Source organism: Macadamia integrifolia, chromosome 12 (assembly GCF_013358625.1).
Source record: "Macadamia integrifolia cultivar HAES 741 chromosome 12, SCU_Mint_v3, whole genome shotgun sequence".
Taxonomy (NCBI): domain Eukaryota; kingdom Viridiplantae; phylum Streptophyta; class Magnoliopsida; order Proteales; family Proteaceae; genus Macadamia; species Macadamia integrifolia.
Genome location: NC_056568.1, coordinates 16,722,685 through 16,742,939, shown reverse-complemented (window position 1 = coordinate 16,742,939; position 20,255 = coordinate 16,722,685). Strand labels below are relative to the sequence as shown.

The following is a 20,255-nucleotide window of genomic DNA, read 5'->3' as shown; positions in this document are numbered from 1 at the left end:
TGATCAGCACTCTTTACAGAGAATCTTCTGTTACAATCACAAGCTCAGACCTGCTTGTCTGATTCCGGATCCCCTGTCCTCTCCCATGGTGTACGTACCAACCAGAGACTTGTGTTGGTTATTTTTCCTCTTTTATTTTATTTTATTATTATTTTTCTTTTCTGTCATGGTGGATTAAGATAGGTAGCAGCAAGACAGCAAATGCACAGGGGTAGGGGTAGGGGCAGGGGATCCAGATTCACCTATCCACAACCCGTGGATGGTATGAGATGGGGTGGGGTGATTACCTGGAGGGGAGAGGACTCCCATTGATCCAGGGGTTCCTTTCCTTGGTGACCTGGACCTGTTGGGGATTGGTGGATCTGTTCTTATGTGGGCTGAGGTTGTTGATTTCATCATGTGTAAGCCAAGATCCCAACGCTTAACCCATAGTTATCCTCAGGTCAAATAACCATGGTTTGAATGGTTGATTCAATCATGGTTGGCCATGAGTTAAGTGTCTGACCACAATTTAGTTAGTTTGCTAAATCTAGTTAGGTTTAGAGACCGTTATGAATGCCACTATCTCAAGATTGAGTGATCAGATTCAGGTGACACGTAGCTGGCGGATATGAGATTTCCCGCGCTTGATCAGTTTGTGAGAGGGTGGTTGTTTGTGGAGGTAAGTCGCCTGGTTGTCTAACCGTCTTGGGATTAGGTCGTTGATTGTCTAATCATTTGATAATTTGGTCATCCTAAGGTCATGTCGTTTGATGATCTGGTTGTCCTAGGGTCATGTCGTCTGATCGATTGACTGTCATTCTATCTACAATGTTCCAACCACGTGTTTGTTCCTTAGTGGCCAGTCGTATTATGGTAGATTATAAGCCTTACAATCTTGTTTGTTTGTGGAGAAAAATTGTAAAAGGGGTGGGAAGTTGGTACTTTTTTTTGATTTAATCAAACAAAATGAGATTAGACAATTAGAGCTTTACAACAGTTACAAAAGTGGCAGAGGTTAGTCTACCGTTTGCCAGTGATTCTTCCGCAGTGGAAGCAAAGTGGTTTACCTGGTCTATGTGAGATAGAACCCTACATAAGACATTGTTCATGGATCTATATACATTCAAAAAGTTAGGAGCCACACTGAGAGGCCACAAAAAGTTATGCAGGTCAAACGATAGAAGTTTGATCGTCTCTGAGTTGGTCCAAATTTGAGTCACATTTCATCAATGGTTTGTTGCTGATTGTACTCCAAGCAGTAGAGCCCTGGCGCCTCCTTCAAAAGGGTTTTGTGTTAGTAAATAATCTGTTATCAGTAGCAGTTTTCTATTTTCTCGTAGAAACCCTACAGCCTTATAATATTTTCTTTCGGGTTGTATGCTAGGGTACAAATTAGTATATTCTCATTTTGTTGTAATGGGTTGGCAGTTGTGATTTGGTCAATGTGATTGGAGTCCCCAGATGCAATGGGATGGGTTGGTAGGATATATTGATGCATATGGTTCCTATGATGAGATAGCCATTGTGAGGCCAGTCCCAGGATTTTATGTGGGTCTAATTTTCCTTTTTTGAAAATTATGTCATTCCTATGATCCCAGATATAGTAGCAAAAGATAATAAATTGAAAGAAGAAATGATTCTTGTCCTGTCAAGACAAACTGCTGGATCTAAAAAAATACATGATAAGAAGTTGGAAAGAGGGGCTCCGTAGGGCCGTAGCATTCAAACCCAAGGGACATGCTGCCCAAATATGTTTGGTGAACTCGCATGAAATAAAGAGATGCCATAGGGATTCTGCATCGGAGTTACAGAAGATGCAGGTATTCTCCATAGGGACCCATTTGCCCAACGCATCCCGTGTTGGCAATCCGCGAAGGGTAAGTCTCTAGAAAAATAGTTTAAATTTAGGATGAATTTGAATTTTCTAGAAGAAACGCCACCAATGTGAGCATAGAAATGAGCAAGAGCAACTGTTGGAAAATCCAATATTATTAGTAAATGTCACATTAATTTAAAAACTTTGCAGCCAACTTAGCGGTTAGGACACCCGATTTTGGAAGTTTGCATTTCCACTGATCTTCCTGCTCCCTAATAGGTATAGAGGCAATAGACATGCACATGTAAAAATGAAATAAGAGGATTTGTATTCCAATTGTTGTTGAGGAGGAGGTTACTTACCTTTTTGTTCCTTAGGAAATCAGGAATGGAGGGAAAAGTAGTACCCAGAATTCCTCTCATTGGAGTGACCCACGGTTCCCATTCAATGTCAGTTTGTTGACCATTACCAATGATTTTGGTGCACCATTGGAGTATGTCAGGGAGGACCATTGTAAGACTGTTCGAAGGCCACGATCATTTTTTCTTGATGGTTGTGGGATGAAATAAACTTCTATTGGGGAAGTATTTACTTTTCAAAACTCTAGCCTATAAAGAATTAGGTTCAGTCATAAGTCTCCAACCAAGTTTACAGATAAGGGCTTTATTTTGAACTTGAGAAGACTTAATTCCTGACCACCACAAGTTTTTGGTTGGCAGATTTTTTTTCAGCCAATAAGGTGAAGTTTCTTGTGGTCAGGATCATCTCCATTCCAAAATCTAGCATAGATAGAGTCTAGTCTTGTCCAGATTTTTCTTGGTAAAAGGAAGGTCGACATGAGGTAAGATGTGACTCAGGCGAGTGTTGATTGGATCTACACAATCCTTCCGGCAAAGGTAAGAGATTTGGCCTTCCACTGGGACAGTTTTCGTCCTACTCTATTAACCAGATGTTGAAGGCAAGCAGTCTTACCCCTATTATGGTAGAGAAGATAAATAGAGGAGTTGTTCATTTCCGTCATACCCATTAGGTGACAAATTGATCTTCTACGTTCAAGGGGCACATTAGAATTGAAAGCAATGCTACTTTTGGCAGGGTTGATGGAAAGTCCAGAGATACTCAAGAACAACTCGAGAATGGTCCTGATTACCTTCAAGTCCTCCAAAGAAGTGCGACAAAAGATGAAAGTATCATCTGCAAAAAACAAGTGAGTAATTTTTGGAGCACCTCTAGCAATTTTGATTCATTTGAAAAAATTCAGATCTCGATAACAAGTTAAAAGTTTAGAAAGTTCCTCCATGGCTAAAATAAAAAAAAAAGGACTCAAAGGGCACCCTTGTCTAAGTCCTCTAGAAGGTTCAAAGAGAGAGTAAGTAGAACCCCCAAGTTTAATTGAAAAATACGAGGTGCAAAGAAGATAGCTAATTAAGTCACCCTATTTCTCACCAAAGCCAAAGAAATCCAAAATACCTCTAATGTAGTCTCATTCAACACAAATATGGGTTTTAGATAAGTGGGGTAGGACACCTATTAGACAAGATCATTTAATGCAATAATTGCTGCCTATTGATGTAACACTTAACTTTTCCCATCTCATTCACTTTCAAAGTCCTACATGGAAAAATTGTTTTGTACCTATCTTTCATCTTCCTATTTCATCTTTTTCCTATAGAATCTCATCCCACTTAAAATTACATATTCTATTATTTCCTCTTCTTTTCTTATCAACCCAACCTATAACATATGGGATTGACTTTCACAAGTTTCACTCTTTTTTATACAACAACAAAAACAAGAAAGCCTTATCCCAACTTAATGGGGTCGACTATATAGATCTAAGCAAGGACAAATAAGAGTAATGGAAAAGAACATGGGAAGCAAAAAGATAAAAATATTAACAAAGTAGAACACAACTAGGTGAGTTTCGCCGCATGGATCATAGCACTCCAATCCGCTCCATTTAAGGCCATACTAGGGATCATACCTAAATTGAGCATATCTTTCTTCACAGCCCCTAGTTCTTTTGGATCCCTCTATCTGGATCAGATCATTTCTCCGTATAGGGGCATCCATCAACCTCCTTTGGACATAACAATACCACCTCAAACAACTTTTTTCGCAACTTATCCTGGATTGGGACAACTCCCAAATCCGCTCTAGTACGTTAATTTTTTACTTTATCTTTCCTTGTTTTTCGCCACATCTATCTTAAGTTTTAACATCCTCATCTCTACTGCATTCAGTTTGTCTATATGCCGCTTCTTAATTGTTCAATATTCTGCCCTGTATGTCATAATTGATCGAATGACTGTCCTATAGAATTTTTCATTGAGCTTTATAGGAACATGTAGGTCGCACAAGACTCATGTCGCACCTCTCAATTTCATCCACCTCACTGTAATTTCATGCATCACATCATCATCAATATCACATTTATTAATTAATGACCCCAAATATCTAAAATAGTCATGTTATGATATCTCTTTCTCCTAATTAATCATTACATCTGTATCCCTCGTAATCTGAGTCTGACTAAAATTTACCATTTTTTATCTGCAAAACGAAAGGACTTACCTGAAAAAGAAAAAAAGAAAAAGAAAAATTGAACCTTACTTGAAAAATAAAATAAAGGTTCTCTCGTGCTTCCAATAGGGATGCCCCTTTTTTAGCTTCTAGCGTTGCTGTTTTTAGGCTCTTCCATGTCTGGTGCGGTCAACTACTCCGGGGGCTTGTAAAATGTGCTTGTATGAGGGGGGTCTTCTTTTGCTTGGATTTCTCTTATAATAAATTTGATTCCTTCTTCAAGAAAAAAAAAAGGGTTTGCTTTTGAGATGGAAGATCACACACGTAAAATAATTTTTTTTTTTAAATTATCAAATTAATAGTCATATTTCCTATAATTAATTAATAAATGACCTACTCATCATACTTGACATTAAAAAGAAAAAAACGTTGGGTGTACTCCTGATACTTTCTTATAAATTGTTATTTCTTTTCTACTCATCTTAAAATCCAAAAGAAAAAAAAAAGTTGATCACCACATATACAATAAGAATAAGCTGAGTACAGAAATAATGGCACAAAATTAGGGGATTAGTCATAATCCCATCCACCACCATTTTAGATGGTAAAGTATTAAAAAAAAAAAAAACCCATTTCAGATGGGGTCCCACCAACTCTATCTTCTACTACATATCCCCACATACTCTCATGATGTATAATAAAAGCTATAAATCAAGGAGGAAGGTTCCTCTCCCCTCCAGTAACCACCAGGGGTGTGGCTCCATAAATTGGATCTGCTGCATGCTTTTTATGAATACTCCTTTTCACCCTTTTAATGGTAGGAAGTAAAACAAGTATTGGATCCTAACATGTATATCCAGCTGAACATGTAGTGTAAAAATAATTTGCAGCCGTTGTACTAGTGCAATGAGCATGGGGTGGCTGAGAGCCCCTTGGGGCACGTGCCCATATGTTCTCAACCATCTCATGTTTATCACACCTCACCACTCGGTGTAGATGATGTGAACTCGAATATACATATAGAGGATCCAACTTGTGGTCTCCACACCCCATTGACGGTGTGAGATGGGTTACAGAAGTTACTTGTAGAGAGGAAATCCGGACTCTCACGTAGCATTATATCTGAAAATCTTAATTACAAAACAACAATGACAACAACAACCATAACCTTGTCTTAACTAAATGGGTTCTACTATATGGATATGTTAGAAGCATAAATAGTAAAAGAAGAAAAGGCATGAAAAGAAGATAAAAAAAATGAAGAAGTAAAAGAAGTAAAAAGAGAGGTAAAGCACAAAGGAGAATAACGTCATAGGAACATCATCCCCTAAAAGGTATCGGCTGCATGGGCTCTTTGTCCTCCAAAGAGCTCCATTTGAAAATCCTGATTATCAGCCTGATTTGATAATTTGATTCGTTGATTCCCATCATATATTCCAATCCAACGGTTAAATGAGGGATCTAGCTCCTCTACTGTGCACAAGAGGCAGTAGCTTAGATCTAATGCCCTGGATCACCTCACCAAGAAACTCAACACACATGCACTTGTTTTAAGACGCTTCAGAGCGTTGGATCTGAACTACCACCTCTTGTACGCATAGAGGAGCCCTTCCCTTAAGTAAGGCACATTGACATGAGCCTAATCTCACGTAGCCTCACATTGACATGAGCCTAATCTCACGTAATCATCCCTTTGTTCAATAAGTACACTTTGTAGTAACGTCGCGACAACTAGGTGTGTAGGACTGATAGAATCTTCCGCGTGAATTAATGACAAATTTCAAAACAGAGAGAGAGAGAGAGAGAGAGGCGCAGGTAGGCCCGTCACCTCAAGTATTAACAAAAAGAGGATATGTTCAAGCCTTCCACAGAAAAGGGTTTCAGAATCTCAAACTCTCTCTGTTTTTTGCATTCACAGATTGAAAAAAAGTCATAGACGTAAAGAGTACCCAATCGTTACTCATCTGGGTATTTTTTATACTTTCTACTTCGTTTTCTATTTTGGCGGGAAATCGAGAGGCCTGGAAAGGGCTGATCGATGAGGGCCCAAGCAGTCGGCAGAGCTCATTCTCCTGATGTTCTAACGGTCTTGAGTGCTGATTCTTCTCCTTGTTCATCTGGGTCGAGTTTTCGGGAATTAGATGATGTGTTCTTGCAGGTTTGGTATCTGGGTCTGTGTTTTTGTTTCTTTGTTTATGATATTTATATGGGTTTTCATGTTTGAACAAAGAGGTTAGTGTTTTTGTCTTGGTTGGCTTGAATCTGGTTCTTTAACGGTATCCTTTTTTGGAGTTTGATTCTTTTGGTATTAATATTTCTGGTTTTGGAATGAAAGAAGTAAGAAGTGTTGATGCAAGTACTGATTCTTTTGGGATTACCTAAGTGGCTCTACAAGCTTGGGTTTTGTGATAATGATTGGAACTTACTTGGGTGCTAATTGCTTAACTGGAGTTGTTCTTGATGCAGACCAGAGAATCAGATTGATGGTCTCGGACATCCAATAGTTTCTTATATCACCATCAATATAGAATCTTCAATCTGTATTACGAGAACTAGCTCCTAGAATTATAGTTCTCCTGATTTGAAAAGATGACCACTCAGAGTTAATCCTTACCACACAGGTTTCGTTGTGAAGTTGTCAACCACTTTGTCCACGAGTTGAAGTTTGTATACAGTATCTTTTATTAAAAGCACTAAAAGTATCCTAATATATAGGAATACCAGAGGAAGGAAATTGAAATATTGCCTTGTTAATAGCTATTTCGTTGTCTCTACTTTTGATTTTTTAATAACACTTATGTTTCTTCAATTTTCACTTTTTTGCGATTCCTGAAGGTGGTATGTTACTGTGGATCTTTGGAAGATCTGCTTTCTGAACCCTAATGCTATCTCATCTGTACTCCCGTCGGTGCTTAGCTTTGCAGCTCACTACTTTAATGCCATAGTGGTCATCAGAGAGAAAGCACCCTGTTTTTCTTTTGTCGATATTTTGCAATTTCAGTGAAATTGCCAAAGGGGAAGATACAATATACCTTAGCTATAACAAATAAATTCATAAAATATGCAAGACCAGCCTACAACTTGAACACTCCAGTTTTTGTCCTACAACTCTCAAACTAGGATGTAGTTCCAACTTGAAACACATGCCAAAAATGAAACTATGCTGTAGTCATATACCAAACTGGAGCTAGATGAGAAAAATGCAAAACATCATTTGAACCGTCAGTTGTCAATCGATGAGAACACTGGGGTGAGGAAAGCCAAAATGAAAGACAATGGTAAAATATGTAATAGGAAATTTCCTACAGATTTTCTCTCATTTTACCTGTGCCAAGACCTTTGTTGGAGTTTTTTTTTGGGGGGGGGGGAGGATGTGTATTGATGAGAGGATTGCATTCCAATTGAAGAAGATCTGGTCTGGTACCTTCAGTTTGTATTCATTTAAAAAATTATCCATCATGATTAGTAGCCTTGGTCAATTAATTTTTCCTTCCCCGAATATATTCATCCAACATAGAATAAAATTTCAGCGAAACCTTATCCCAACTAAATTGGTTCAGCTACAGCAATCTCTGTTTGAAGCAGTAACAGCAGGGAATCATTTTTCATCATGTCAAATGACTAATTATTTTCCACCAAATAGAATAAGATAATTGGACTTTGTATTTGAATTATTCCATAATATTTGACTGACTAGCCATTTAATCATACCATAGGACTAATATCATTTTATTAACTGTACAGACTCAAGCCAGAATATGGCTTGGAGAAGTCCTTCACACAAGACTTGATGAGGAGACAGCCATTGCTGATTTACTTGCTGACGGGAAGTTGTTGTATGTCCCTGAATTTTCCTCTGCCCCCTGCTTTATGTTAATTATGGATGATTATAGAGATTCGTATTTGATCTTGTCTTTGTGGACACATGCTTGTAGGAAAGAGAAAATATCTAATATATAAACAAGGATTGGCTTCATTTTGTAAATGAGAGTACATTTATTCTACTTCGATTCCAAGGACAAGGTCATTTGTTTGTGTTGTTGTAAGGTGTTTTTTCCATTGAGTCACAAGGCCTCCACATGGCTCAAACTTCCACATCAAGAGTTATTGTTGGATCCCTATTTGAACAACGGCTCATATACTAGCTGCACTTGCTTCATGCAATACTGCATGAAACTCAACTTGATCTACACAATATACTGTTCTTTCTACGTTCATCATCGTTAAACACTCAAACTCATAGTATCTGTAATTTTCCAATGCAACAAAACTTACTAATAACTTCTAAATAAGCTCTTTTCTTGTTTCTAATATGCGAAACACTCTTGTGGTGGAAACTTTTAATTCATTTTTCTCAACACCTGTAGGGGCTAAACAGCCAATCCTAAAACAACTCCGTCATCTTATAAGGCCATGTCTCACAGAATATCAAAAGCAGGCTGATGTGACTTGTAAATTGTATTCACCTTTGCAGTCATTGCAGATCTACTCCAGATTTTATTCCTCCAATATACATAGAACTTTTATATGTGTATGTGGTTATAAATTGTGAGAATCTTGTCTAAGACAGCCATCTATGAGGAAGTAGGCAGCCTCAGGTCTTGGATTTGAAGAAATACAAGTCCGAAAATGAAGAGCTTGCTCACAGTTAGCAGTACCAGGAACAAAGAGAAGCAGTCCTAAGAAGAAGAAAAAGAGAAATTGTGAGACAATAGAACCTTGCTCACAATTAGATTGAATTCCCTAACCATGAGCTAATAAGATATTTATATCATTATGATAAAGATGGATTACAACTAAGGATATGAACTTGTGTATTTCCACATAAGTCCTAAACCAGAAGGAAAATTACATAAAACCCCTACGGTAAACCACAGTTAACAAACAATAACTTTAACACTTCCCCTCAACACCTCAAGCTGGAGCATAAATATCACCCATGCCTAACTTGGAACAACTTTTAAAAAAAGCTGGCCAAAACTAAGCCTTTTTGAACCAAGTTGATAGCCAGAGCTAGCAAAGGGAGTAGAATCAATTTCCTCACAACGGCATCCTGCAGAAAATGACAATCAACCTCAGTATGTTTAGTTATCCCATGGAAATCAGGATTACTAGCAATGCAGATGGCTGCTTGATTATTGCAATACATATCAATAGGTTTGGTGATTGGAAAACCCAACCCCTGAAGAAGCGATTTTAACCACATTAATTCAGTTGCAGAATAAGCCATAGCTCTATATTCAGCTTCAACAATAGACCTTGCCACCATAGTTTGTTCCTTGCTCCTCTAAGTAACAATATTACCACCAAGGCACCAATAAATGCATAGTAGCCCGTGGTTGATCTCATATTACCCCCAATCCTATCCTAGTTACCATTGGAATAACCAACAAGTTTAATATGTTTGTTTGGCTTGTATACAATACTTTCCCTAGAGCACCCTTAAGATACCTGAGAATACAACAAGCTGCCTCCTAGCAAGCCTTCTTAGGCGTTTCCATAAATTGACTTATAACACCAACTGTAAAAGATGCTTGTCCTGGTAAGAGTAAGATCGAAGAGTTTACCAACCAACCTCTTATTCTTATATTTGTTGTTAAGCTCCTCACCATTATCTGTCCTGAATTTTGATGTGGACCCATAGGAATATTCACAGATTTGAAAGCTGACATACCCTGCCTCCAATAGAAGATCAAACACATTTTTCCTTTGGTAGAGACTAATTCTTTTCTTGCTTCAAACCACCTCAGCCCCTAGTAATTATCTAAGAGAACTCAAGTCATATACTGCAGGCTGGAGGTGCCTTGGGAAGGCCTAGGGGGGCACCTTGTCACCTAGGCGCCGCTCCAATGCATTGGGTTGCCTTGACAACTATGGCACCAATAAAGGGAATCCTTGTGTGGGGAAATATTAGGAAATGAAAGATAAGAGGAGAAGGAAGAAAGGAGAACAGTGTATCTCTAAGGGTGTCTGCTCTCTGTCATGTTCATTCATTTAATCACATTGGAACAGAAACAGAATAACTCAAAAGACATATCAGCTGAGTAACAGCAAGTAGACCAGGAAACTGAGGAAAATGGATTAAGTTGGTAAAGATAATGAAGGAGAAGATGCAATTTCCTTCTGTTATTAGTAGAAGGAAAAGATCACTATGTTAAGCTATACCTTCCATTACACACTTCTAGGTATGTAAAGAAACATGAGTTTGTGCAGTACCCACTAATCGTGTGATTTTTATTGTTCAACAAGATCTGCTACTGGATTATATGTTATGCATTGTCTATAGTACCAAAACCATTTACCATACCATTTGTAAATGAATATAGATGTCATATGTAAGAAGGCAATGGATTTGGAGTGTTTGCGAGACATAATTGGATAGTGAAGAACGGCCTGTAGTGTCATGTCTGCTTGAAAAGTATGCTAGATGGCTAGATGTTTGCAAGGGTTATTGTTTTATACCTTCTTATTGTTGTTCATTGTTTGTTGAATAACTTTTTTCTCCTATGTGTTCCCTTTTAGATTTCAAGTTTCTCGAGTAATAAGAAAAATGCTTCTGAAAAAGTGTATGGAGCTCAGATATTCAAAAGCATATATATATGAACCAAAAATTTCTGGAAAGTGCGGTGGAAGGTATATGCCTTATTCCAATGTTGACTCATTTTTGAAGGTAACCTCCATTTTATGATTTTGTAGTATACATTTTTAGAACATTGATTCGTTTCAAAATTTAATTATAGAATACATTGATCCATAGGTAAAAGTTTCTTCACTAAAAAATTTGTGCCTTTTCTTGTTCTGATGAGTAACACTTTAGAGATATTCAAATGGAAAGGATATAACAAGCCTTCAGAGGAGGAAATGCCATAACTAGTAAACAATAGGAAGGAAAAACTTTTCAAAAATGAAATGTTAGTTTCACAAATGAATGCTATCCCCATAACATATCCTAGGCTGGACGACTCCCTAGGTGTGCCTCATTTTACGGTTAAATAGTAGTATTTGAATTGAGAATATATTTCAGTGCTCGAACACTCAGCCATGTTGCACCTATTTTTGTAATTGACAGGTTCAAAATGTCAATCCAGATCCCATTTGTCTCCGATTGAATGCATGACCAGTCAGTGAAATCTTTCATTAAGATTGGTAACTGGGTCGGTGCATAGGCACACCAACTTTGGTGATTGGGTAATTGGTTTGGTATGTGGACTAACAAATTTTGGTGACTGGGAGATGGGCCAACAAGGCTTTAAAACACTGATCTATGTAATGATTTTGAATCCTTTATATTCACAGCTTTTACATAGATAATGAATGACATTTATTCTAAACTAATCACAAGTTATGATCATTTAATCCAAAAGGTTGTGGACTTCCCATTACAGTCAAACTCGGTAAAAGGATAAGGACCAGTCACACCTAAATGAATTTAAATACTTGCATAATAATTAAGAAATTTATATGGGAGAGGGTTCTTTTGGCAAGTGGCATGGGGAGCACATGGATAAGGAGTGCCAAACAGTCTCATGCATAGGGGGGCAAAGAGGTCATTTCATGAGAGCAAGCGAGAGAGAGATGCTAGTGTACCCTCTGCAGACAACTGAGAGAACACTTTCCATATATATATTTGGGTGACTTGTAAATGCATTAAAAGAAGGGAGAGGGAAAATATAGTCCTGAAGGAGAAGTTACAAACCCAATAACAGATACAAAAAGCCCATAAAGGCACCAATCAAGGCCCACATGGCCGAAGAGAACTTCCATAGCTTGGCCCAGATGCCCAAACAGAGGAGAAGGGAAATTAGTCTGAACTGGGAAGAGAACCACAAACCCTAACATCTCAACACAACAGTTCCTAGCCACCAACACGAAGGAGCACTGTCGGAGAAGAGGCAGCCTTGATGGAGGAGCGCTGGCCTTGCGAAGGGCCACGACCAAGCAGGCATTTGTTCTAGTGGATGGGGTCTCCAAGGTGAAGGGGCGTCGGCCTTTCTAATGGCAATGACTGAGTGGCTGCCTGCCAAGAGTGGCCCGACGGGCTGGGGTTGAAGAGGTTGTTTCCGATTGGGACAAAAATCCAAACCAATTAACCAAAAGGCAGGTTGCCGGTTGCCGGTGGCCGGCAGGCCTAGCGGGGTAAGTAGACAACGATGGTTGAGGCCAACGCAGCAGGCAGGCAGGCGGAGAGACCAAACTAGTCCTTCTCAATTTATATTTAAGTACTTTTGTACTAATTAAGAATAATAAATTGTGTCACAAGCTCAATCTAAAAAACAATTCATATTCAGATAAGTAAGTTGAATTTATTGAGCATGTTTGACATACACGTATTAAATTGTACCATATACCTCTTGTGGATGTCTCTACCTAATGAAATAACGAAGGCAATGAATGGACATGAAATTTAGCCTAACTTGAATTTATTGAGCATGTCTGCTTGGCTTAGGACAAGCAGCAAAAACACTGGTGGTTTTTTATAGTTCCTAGAGAGTTAATTTGGCATGAACTAGAAAAATGTGTTTACTGTTTCAAGTAAATATATGAACATAGTTAAAGCTATGTATAATGGCGTGGTGTCTAGTGTAAGAACGGTGGGGGGTCAAGGTAGTGAATTCCCATTATAATTGGGTTACATCAAGGATCATCTTTAAGCTTTTATTTGTTTATGCTTACCATAGATGATCTAACCAGAGACATTCAAGATCAGGTCCCTTGGTGTATGCTTGCCATAAATTTTCTAGATTAACAGTAAGTTGGAACTATGGAGATCAACTTTAAAACGAAAATGTTTCAAGATATGGAGAACAAAAATGAAGTGTATAGTGTTTAATTGATGGGAGGGAGATCCCGCAAAGTGATTATTTATGTATCTAGGTTCAATCATGAATTAAGAAGGTGAAATAGAGGACAGGGTTTACGCAGAAAATTAAAATAGGATGGATGAAGTGGAGAGGTGTGTCCGCAGTGTTGTGTGATCGGCATATTCTTCTGAAACTTATAAGGAAAATATTACTGGAAGTTATGCGACCATTTATGATGTATGGCACGGAATGTTAGGTAGTTAAGAAACATCATATAAATAAATTGATTGTAGTTAAGATGAGAATGTTGAGATGGATGTGGTAAATTTAAGAAGGATATTGTAGGGAATTATCAAATAATAGCTGTTTTGGGAGTAGCACTGATACATGATAAGCTGCGAGAAATTTGTCTGAGGTGGCATGGTCATGTACAAAGGAGGCCTTTAAAAAGCCGGAGGATTGATCTGATTCAAGTTGAAGGAGCTACAAGAGCCAAGGGCAGATCTAAAATGACTCTGGGAAAAGTGGTGAGGAAAGACATACATAGCGTAGGCCTTGTATCATGTATGGCTTTGAATAGAGCTGATTGGAGGGTAAGGATCCACATAGCCAACCTCATTTAATTGGGATGAGGCTGATTTGTTGTATATATATATATTTAGTATTTTCATCTAAATTCAATATTGGCTTTCCATCTGCAGAATAACTACTGGTTCAAAATAATATTGCTGATGGGAAAGAACGAGTTAAGTACGAGATTTTTTGAAAAAAATCCCATGTAACTCATCAGAGCAGTAGTTCTTTTTCATTTCTTGCAACTTCAAAATTCATCTCAGTTCAAGTCAAGATCACATATGGAAGTTCCACAACACTTGAATTTTTCTAATCTGCAGAACTGAGAAGCTCTTGCTCTCAGCTCTTGAGCTTGCTTTAAGTGCAAAGACCCTTTTGAAAATTTATTAGGGTGTTGAAAGTAAAGTCAACCGACATCCTCCTTGTTGGATTACAGCACTCTAAAAGAAGGGGAAAAAAAAAGGGCGGAGGGGGGGGGTGCATTCTTCATGATTTCTTACTTTTGTTTCTTTTTTATGTTTGTAGATCTGCCAAATCCTGGGATTGACTGGTATTGATCTCTTCTCCCCATCAGATGTGGTAGAGAAAAGAGATATTCGAAGAGTTTGTATGTGCATTCGCTCGCTATCAAAGAAAGCAAGATCTAAGCATTTAATCGTAAGAAATATTGAGATCCTTTCAAATGTTTATGATTTTTATTTTTACATGTAGGTTTTTGGCTCATTCTACTCTTGCTATGAATTTGACAGCCATTTTGATGATTGTAATAAATAGTAAGGAGTAATATTCTTGTGATAGGTTCCAGATTTTGATATTGTTACATATACCATAGCCATGCCTACAGATATGGTTGGATGCATCCGCAGAAGCCTTGAGCGGTCACTGCATAGTGCTTCAAGCTCTAGTGGTAGCAATCCAAGCATCAACTCAAAGGTCAAGTACAGACAGGTAAGTTATAACACACTGCAATCATTGGTTTGATATTGTTTCCCACTGGGTGATATTTTCAATAACATGGCATATGTATATTGAAAGCAGTTATCCATGCAATTCTTTTGTTTATGCTTCGTATTTCTAATTATTCTCCATCTTCTAATGTTGCAAAACCAGAATGAAGACTATGCCAGGTCATATGATTCATTTTCTGAAGAGTCTGATGATGCAGAAAGTGATTTTAGGATATTTGGATTTCAAAGTCCCGATTCAAACGCTTCAAATACAACCACCCTGTTGTTTCCGGATTTAGAGAAATCACTAGGAGTTTCAGAGGTTGCAGAAAACTGTTTTTTAACAAAAACTGTACTCCTGTTAGATACTGAGGATCAAGAGGTAGATGGACATAATAGCCAATATGGTCCAGTCTCTGTAATGGCATCAATGGGTTCTCTTAACACAAACCACCAAAGGAATGTTAACCCTGAGCTCTTCAGTATTCACTCAGATGCTACGTTAAACCATTTATGCATTGAACCTCCGAATGATCTAAATGCAGGGGAATTTTACATAAACAGGAAAGGGGTAGTGCATCCTATGTGTACCCTAGAAAACGATTCAATGAGCTTTTGCCATGTCACAACCCCTGCTTCTGTTGTAGTGGCTTCTGTGGAAACACACACATCAGAAGGGAGTTATGCTGGTTGGCAGTCTGATATTTCAGAGCTAAATGGTCACAGAACTCACAGTTGTGATTATGTTTTGTCTGATGGGGAAGCGAAGGGCAGGATATTTCTGATTAATAATGGATCAAGCTCCAATCACAGGACTTCAAATTATGTACTTGGTAGGAGATTATATGATGAGATGGAAGATGCTGAGATGTCCTCCGTGGCCAGTCTGAACTCTGTTTCAAGTAAAATGGTCACTGTAGATTTTGAAGGTTTTGAAGTGGAGCATGATTTTAGTAATGAGAAAATCGATTCTCCTAAGTTTCAGAATCTGGATAATGATCAGATGGATGTGAGATCTGTGAGTGGACTAAAATTTTATGATACGGCTGAATGTCAGAACCCTGAGGATATAGTAACACCAGAAACTGATAGACCGCAAGGAAACATGAAATGTGTTAACAGTATGAACTCCACCTATGCTTTCCAACCAACTGCAGATTTGAAAAGATTCTTCACAATTTGGGATCAAAATCATGTTGGGCCACATGATTATGGGATCATGTATGGGAGAGATTCAGCATTTGCACAAGCTGACAATAAGGTGCCATATAATTTTAATGCTACCTTATACTCTGAAAATGTCTTGAGCAATGTGAACTGTAATGAACTTGATGAAGTCTTATCAAGCCAATTAGATTCCCCTTGTTGTATTCAGGCCATATGGAATGAGAAATTCCACCGCTCGATGACTATGTTATCAAAGGGTAAGAGTGTTGCAGCTCCTTCTCAACTTGTGATGCCACATGGTTTATATCCAAACTTTGTCCGCCATTCTCCTACCATAGCTACGGGAGGTCCTCTGCAGCTTGATAATTCTAATTCCTTAGTTGGAGTTAATAGTAATACTGACGAGATATGTATTGCCTCCAAAAGTGGAGCAGATATAGACACAAGAAAGCACCCAAGTATCTCTCTGTCAACAACCTGTTTTAGTGAAGAAACAGAAGTTTCATCTGAAGCCTTTAGTGCAGGATCCACTGTAGGTAGAAATGAAATGAATCTAGAAGTGTTGGGAGTGCAGAACTGTTATAAATACTTATTTGTAGCAAATAATTTAAACTGCTCCTTAAAACAGATGTTTAGAGATGGTGTGGGCTGCAAAAATACCTCAGAAGATAAGGTTGTCTTAAATAGATTCTCCACTTTGACTGAAGGTGAAGAAAAGGGGCGAACTTGTCCTTTAAGTTTAGAAACATTCTGTTTTCCACAAGTTAATCCATCAGGAATAACCATTGGAGAAGACAGTATGTTGAATTACAGGAACTCAATCAGAACTGCAATATTGTGCCGCAGAAGCTCCTTATTTGACATCATTGCAACTCCAGACCTGATGATACATCAACAATATCTTGATGGTAACTTGGACAAACGCATCCAGCCTGTATGTGGTGATGGTCAAACTGCAGAGTCAGATAGCTACAGGCTGAAGATAGAAGGGATGAGTTCTCCTCTTGAAGTAAGGGATGCCTGCTCCAAATTTTCAGATGGTACAGTAATCAGAAATATTGGTTGCCAAGAAGGACAGACCACCATTATGGTTCTCATGGATAAACATGTTGATACTAGTGATGTTCCTGTGAACCAATCCATGCTAACCCTGGACAACCAGCCCTATTCATCAGTTGCATGTTTTGAAGAAACATGCAAAGAAGAAAACAGTGAAAATATTGTAGAGACTCTGCAACAATTAGTTCATGGAGCATGCATAAATTGTGACAAGGAAGTTGCTTATTGCACAAAACATACGGATGAGGTGAATTACTCTTTTGCCTCTCAGCTTTTGGTTCTTCACGTTATTCTTGTTTTTCCCATTTTCTATTCTCACTTGATGCTTGGTATATAATCCTCACCATGTCCACTTGATCCATTACTGTACCTTTGACATAAAACTTGTCAATCTATTGGTGTAAAACAGGGCAAAGGGAAACATGAAAAAGTGAACAAAAGGACGGTTAATGGTCCGAAAGTGAGGAAGGGAAAACCAGGCAGAAGTTTATTGTTAAGATCAATTGCTGGAGGAATTACTCTTTTTGGTGGAATTCTCCTCTATCTTCACTTTAGGTATGCCTATAATCAGTTTTTTTTTTGGGTGAAATATCATAAAAACCCATAACTAGAAGAATCATAGCGAAAAAGACCAGTATCTACTTTTATAACCATTAAACTGATAAAAGATAAAATCCTATCTCATAACCCTTTTTTAAAGATTAGTTTTTGAAATTTATAAAGGGTCAAAAGTATTTCTAACAATAACAATTGAAGAGTTAGAAACAACCTTGAAAACTCTTGTTCTTGTGCCTCTTCCCCCCGCCCCCGCCCCCGCCCCCGGGGGGCCCCCTCTTTGGTTGTTGTAGATGTTATTCAAAACATACAACAATAGGATTTCCAATTTGATTGGTGTTATGATGGGTGTCATGGTCATTTGATGTCCTTTTATGACCGAAACGAATGAACCAGGGGGGTATGAAGGAATTTTATCTGTGGAGGTTCTGACTTCCGACGGATATAAAAAGTAAAAAAATTAGGTTTGATGGATAGGGTTCTTTTTGAGGGTCTGTCCATGGGAATGATGGGAAAATCTTGGCTCCCAGCATGACGATGCCAGTCTGAGTCACTTCAGGCAAAAAATGCCAAAGATTGACCGTATCCAGCCCTATTGGGACCCTAAGAAATTGGGTTGCACCAGGTTGTGACCCTTTTCCAAACCTGGAGCCCTTTCTACGAGGGCTTTTAAGATATTTTCCATTTTTCTAATACCCACATGAAGCATGGTCATTACCATTTAATAAATCTCTCTTGCATTTCCTGGTTTATTTTACCCTCAAGTTACAGGAGAAAAGGAGGTAGAGAAAAACTTGGTGAAACAAGTATACATTCTATACAAGCTCGAGATGCAAACTCTCCAGAACTTTCAACAAGGAAGGCACAAAAGAGAGATGGAACCAATAGGGTTTATCCAGAAAGATTGAGATTTCAAGGTTAGAGATAGAATTACAGAGCACATACATATAAGGAAGAGATAAAGATGGTAAAGTTACTCTATTCAGTGGTCGAGATAGAATTACAGAGTACATACATATAAGGAAAAGATAAAGGTGGTAAAGTTATTCAAGTCAGTGGTCAGGGTAAGGTTGGAACAGGTTGTTAATCAGATGGAGCAATGAGACTCAAGGCACTACTCTGCTTCAGAGTCATCCTGAAATTGGAATCAATGGAGATCTTCATGTGCAGTTTTCCCTTTAGTAATCCATTTTTAACTCTGGGGTAGTGCTCTGCTATACACATTTTTATAGTTACTAGCAGGAACTTATGAACATCTTGAGATGAAAGCATTGCTCAAATTTTGTAACAAAAGTACACCAAAACAAATTTGTAATGACAATAATATAGGACATGGTAGCTTTACCTTACTTATTAGCTACTGTAATGTGCTTACCTTATTACAGAATATGGATATAGCGAATATATTTACAACCAAATAAATTTCTTTCATGTTCAATGCCTGGATGGTATGCATTAATCTCATTTCTTCAAATTTTTTTTTTTTCATATTATTATTCAGTGATGTGAATATGTGAAAGTGACCTATGCCAAAACATTGGTTACATTAAGCATAATTTAAACAGCCTCTTCCGCGAAGCAGGTTGTAAGGCTACGTACACTTGCTCCTCCTAGACCCTGCAGTAGCAGGAGCCTCGTGCACTGGGTTGCTTGTTAGCTCAGTTATGTCTAACTTGTGAATCTTAACCTTCTGTCAAAAAAAATCTGAAAAAACTCCCTTGGCCATCCAGCATGAGGGTCTTGAGTTAACCACTAAACTTTGTCCATATTGTCCACCCACACATCTAATCTCCGATAGCCCTTTTCTGACGCTGCGTACCCTGAATGATGGTTTTGGTTTTTGGTGCCAACACGTTCCTGAAAAACCAGAGCTTATAGAGGCACATGAAAATTGAGAATTAGGCAATACCCACTATAGTCCATCCTACACCATCAGTACCCTGATCATAATAACAATCACAAATTAAAATCGAATGATCCACATGTGATAATGCTTGGTATTCGGAAAGAAGCATCCTAGGAAGATCAATGGAATCATCTACAGTTGGAGCTTGAAGAAAGGACTGGAAAAATTATATCATGAAAGTGGTCTGTTGGGGCAACTATTTGAAGTAAATTTCGTATCGTAAAATAACACGACATAAAGAAATTTATGTGCTCTTGGGAAACATATTACTCTATTTTAAGTCATTTTTTACTAAGAAATTCACCACCAATTGAGTGGTTAACACTCCAAACTGGAACAATGTGCACATCTATCCATCCTCACCAGAGATGAAATTATTGGAGTCTTTAAAGTAGCCCTTGCAATATGATGAGGAAAGATAGAGAACATCAAGGCATGGTTCCATTAACCCTATAAATAAAAAATCACTAACATGAACAAGACTATCAACATCATATGAGAACTAAGGGTCCAATTATTGATTACAAAAATTAATTTGCTAGCTTGATAAATCTTGAAACAAATTTAAAACTGCTTGAATAAACAAAACATCCTGCTCAGAGGCATGCCAATAAATTCTCATTGAAAAAGGTATCTTTTGTAAACAACGGATGAGATATCTCAGGGGCTGATCTTCCCGATGTAATTCCTTTGAATAAATTAAGCTCATGATGAACCTTAAAGTCTAGACGGTCCTTCCATAGCTAAGAAAAATGAATAGTGGTTAAATCACACCCAGACGAACACCTTTTAAAGGGTTTAATAAAAATAAAGCTACTACCCAATAATTTAATAGATTAAGTACACGTGAATAAAATATAACTTATCGTATCACATTATTACTGACTAAACCCTAAAAAAACAAAAAAATGTCTCAAATGCACACA

General features: G+C 38.0%; 1 protein-coding gene across 1 annotated transcript in view; it reads left to right on the top strand.

The window, feature by feature from the left end:
• LOC122094756 overlaps positions 1 to 18,861 on the top strand; it is a 43,431-nt gene extending 24,570 nt beyond the window's left edge. The window contains exons 9-16 of the mRNA XM_042665357.1: positions 6,365 to 6,479; positions 8,066 to 8,157; positions 10,844 to 10,991; positions 14,221 to 14,352; positions 14,494 to 14,643; positions 14,806 to 17,115; positions 17,278 to 17,423; positions 18,189 to 18,861. Of these exons, the coding sequence (XP_042521291.1) occupies positions 6,365 to 6,479; positions 8,066 to 8,157; positions 10,844 to 10,991; positions 14,221 to 14,352; positions 14,494 to 14,643; positions 14,806 to 17,115; positions 17,278 to 17,423; positions 18,189 to 18,345 (3,250 nt within the window). The 3' untranslated portion in view covers positions 18,346 to 18,861. The remainder of the gene's footprint in view (positions 1 to 6,364; positions 6,480 to 8,065; positions 8,158 to 10,843; positions 10,992 to 14,220; positions 14,353 to 14,493; positions 14,644 to 14,805; positions 17,116 to 17,277; positions 17,424 to 18,188) is intronic.
• Positions 18,862 to 20,255: the final 1,394 nt, after the last annotated feature.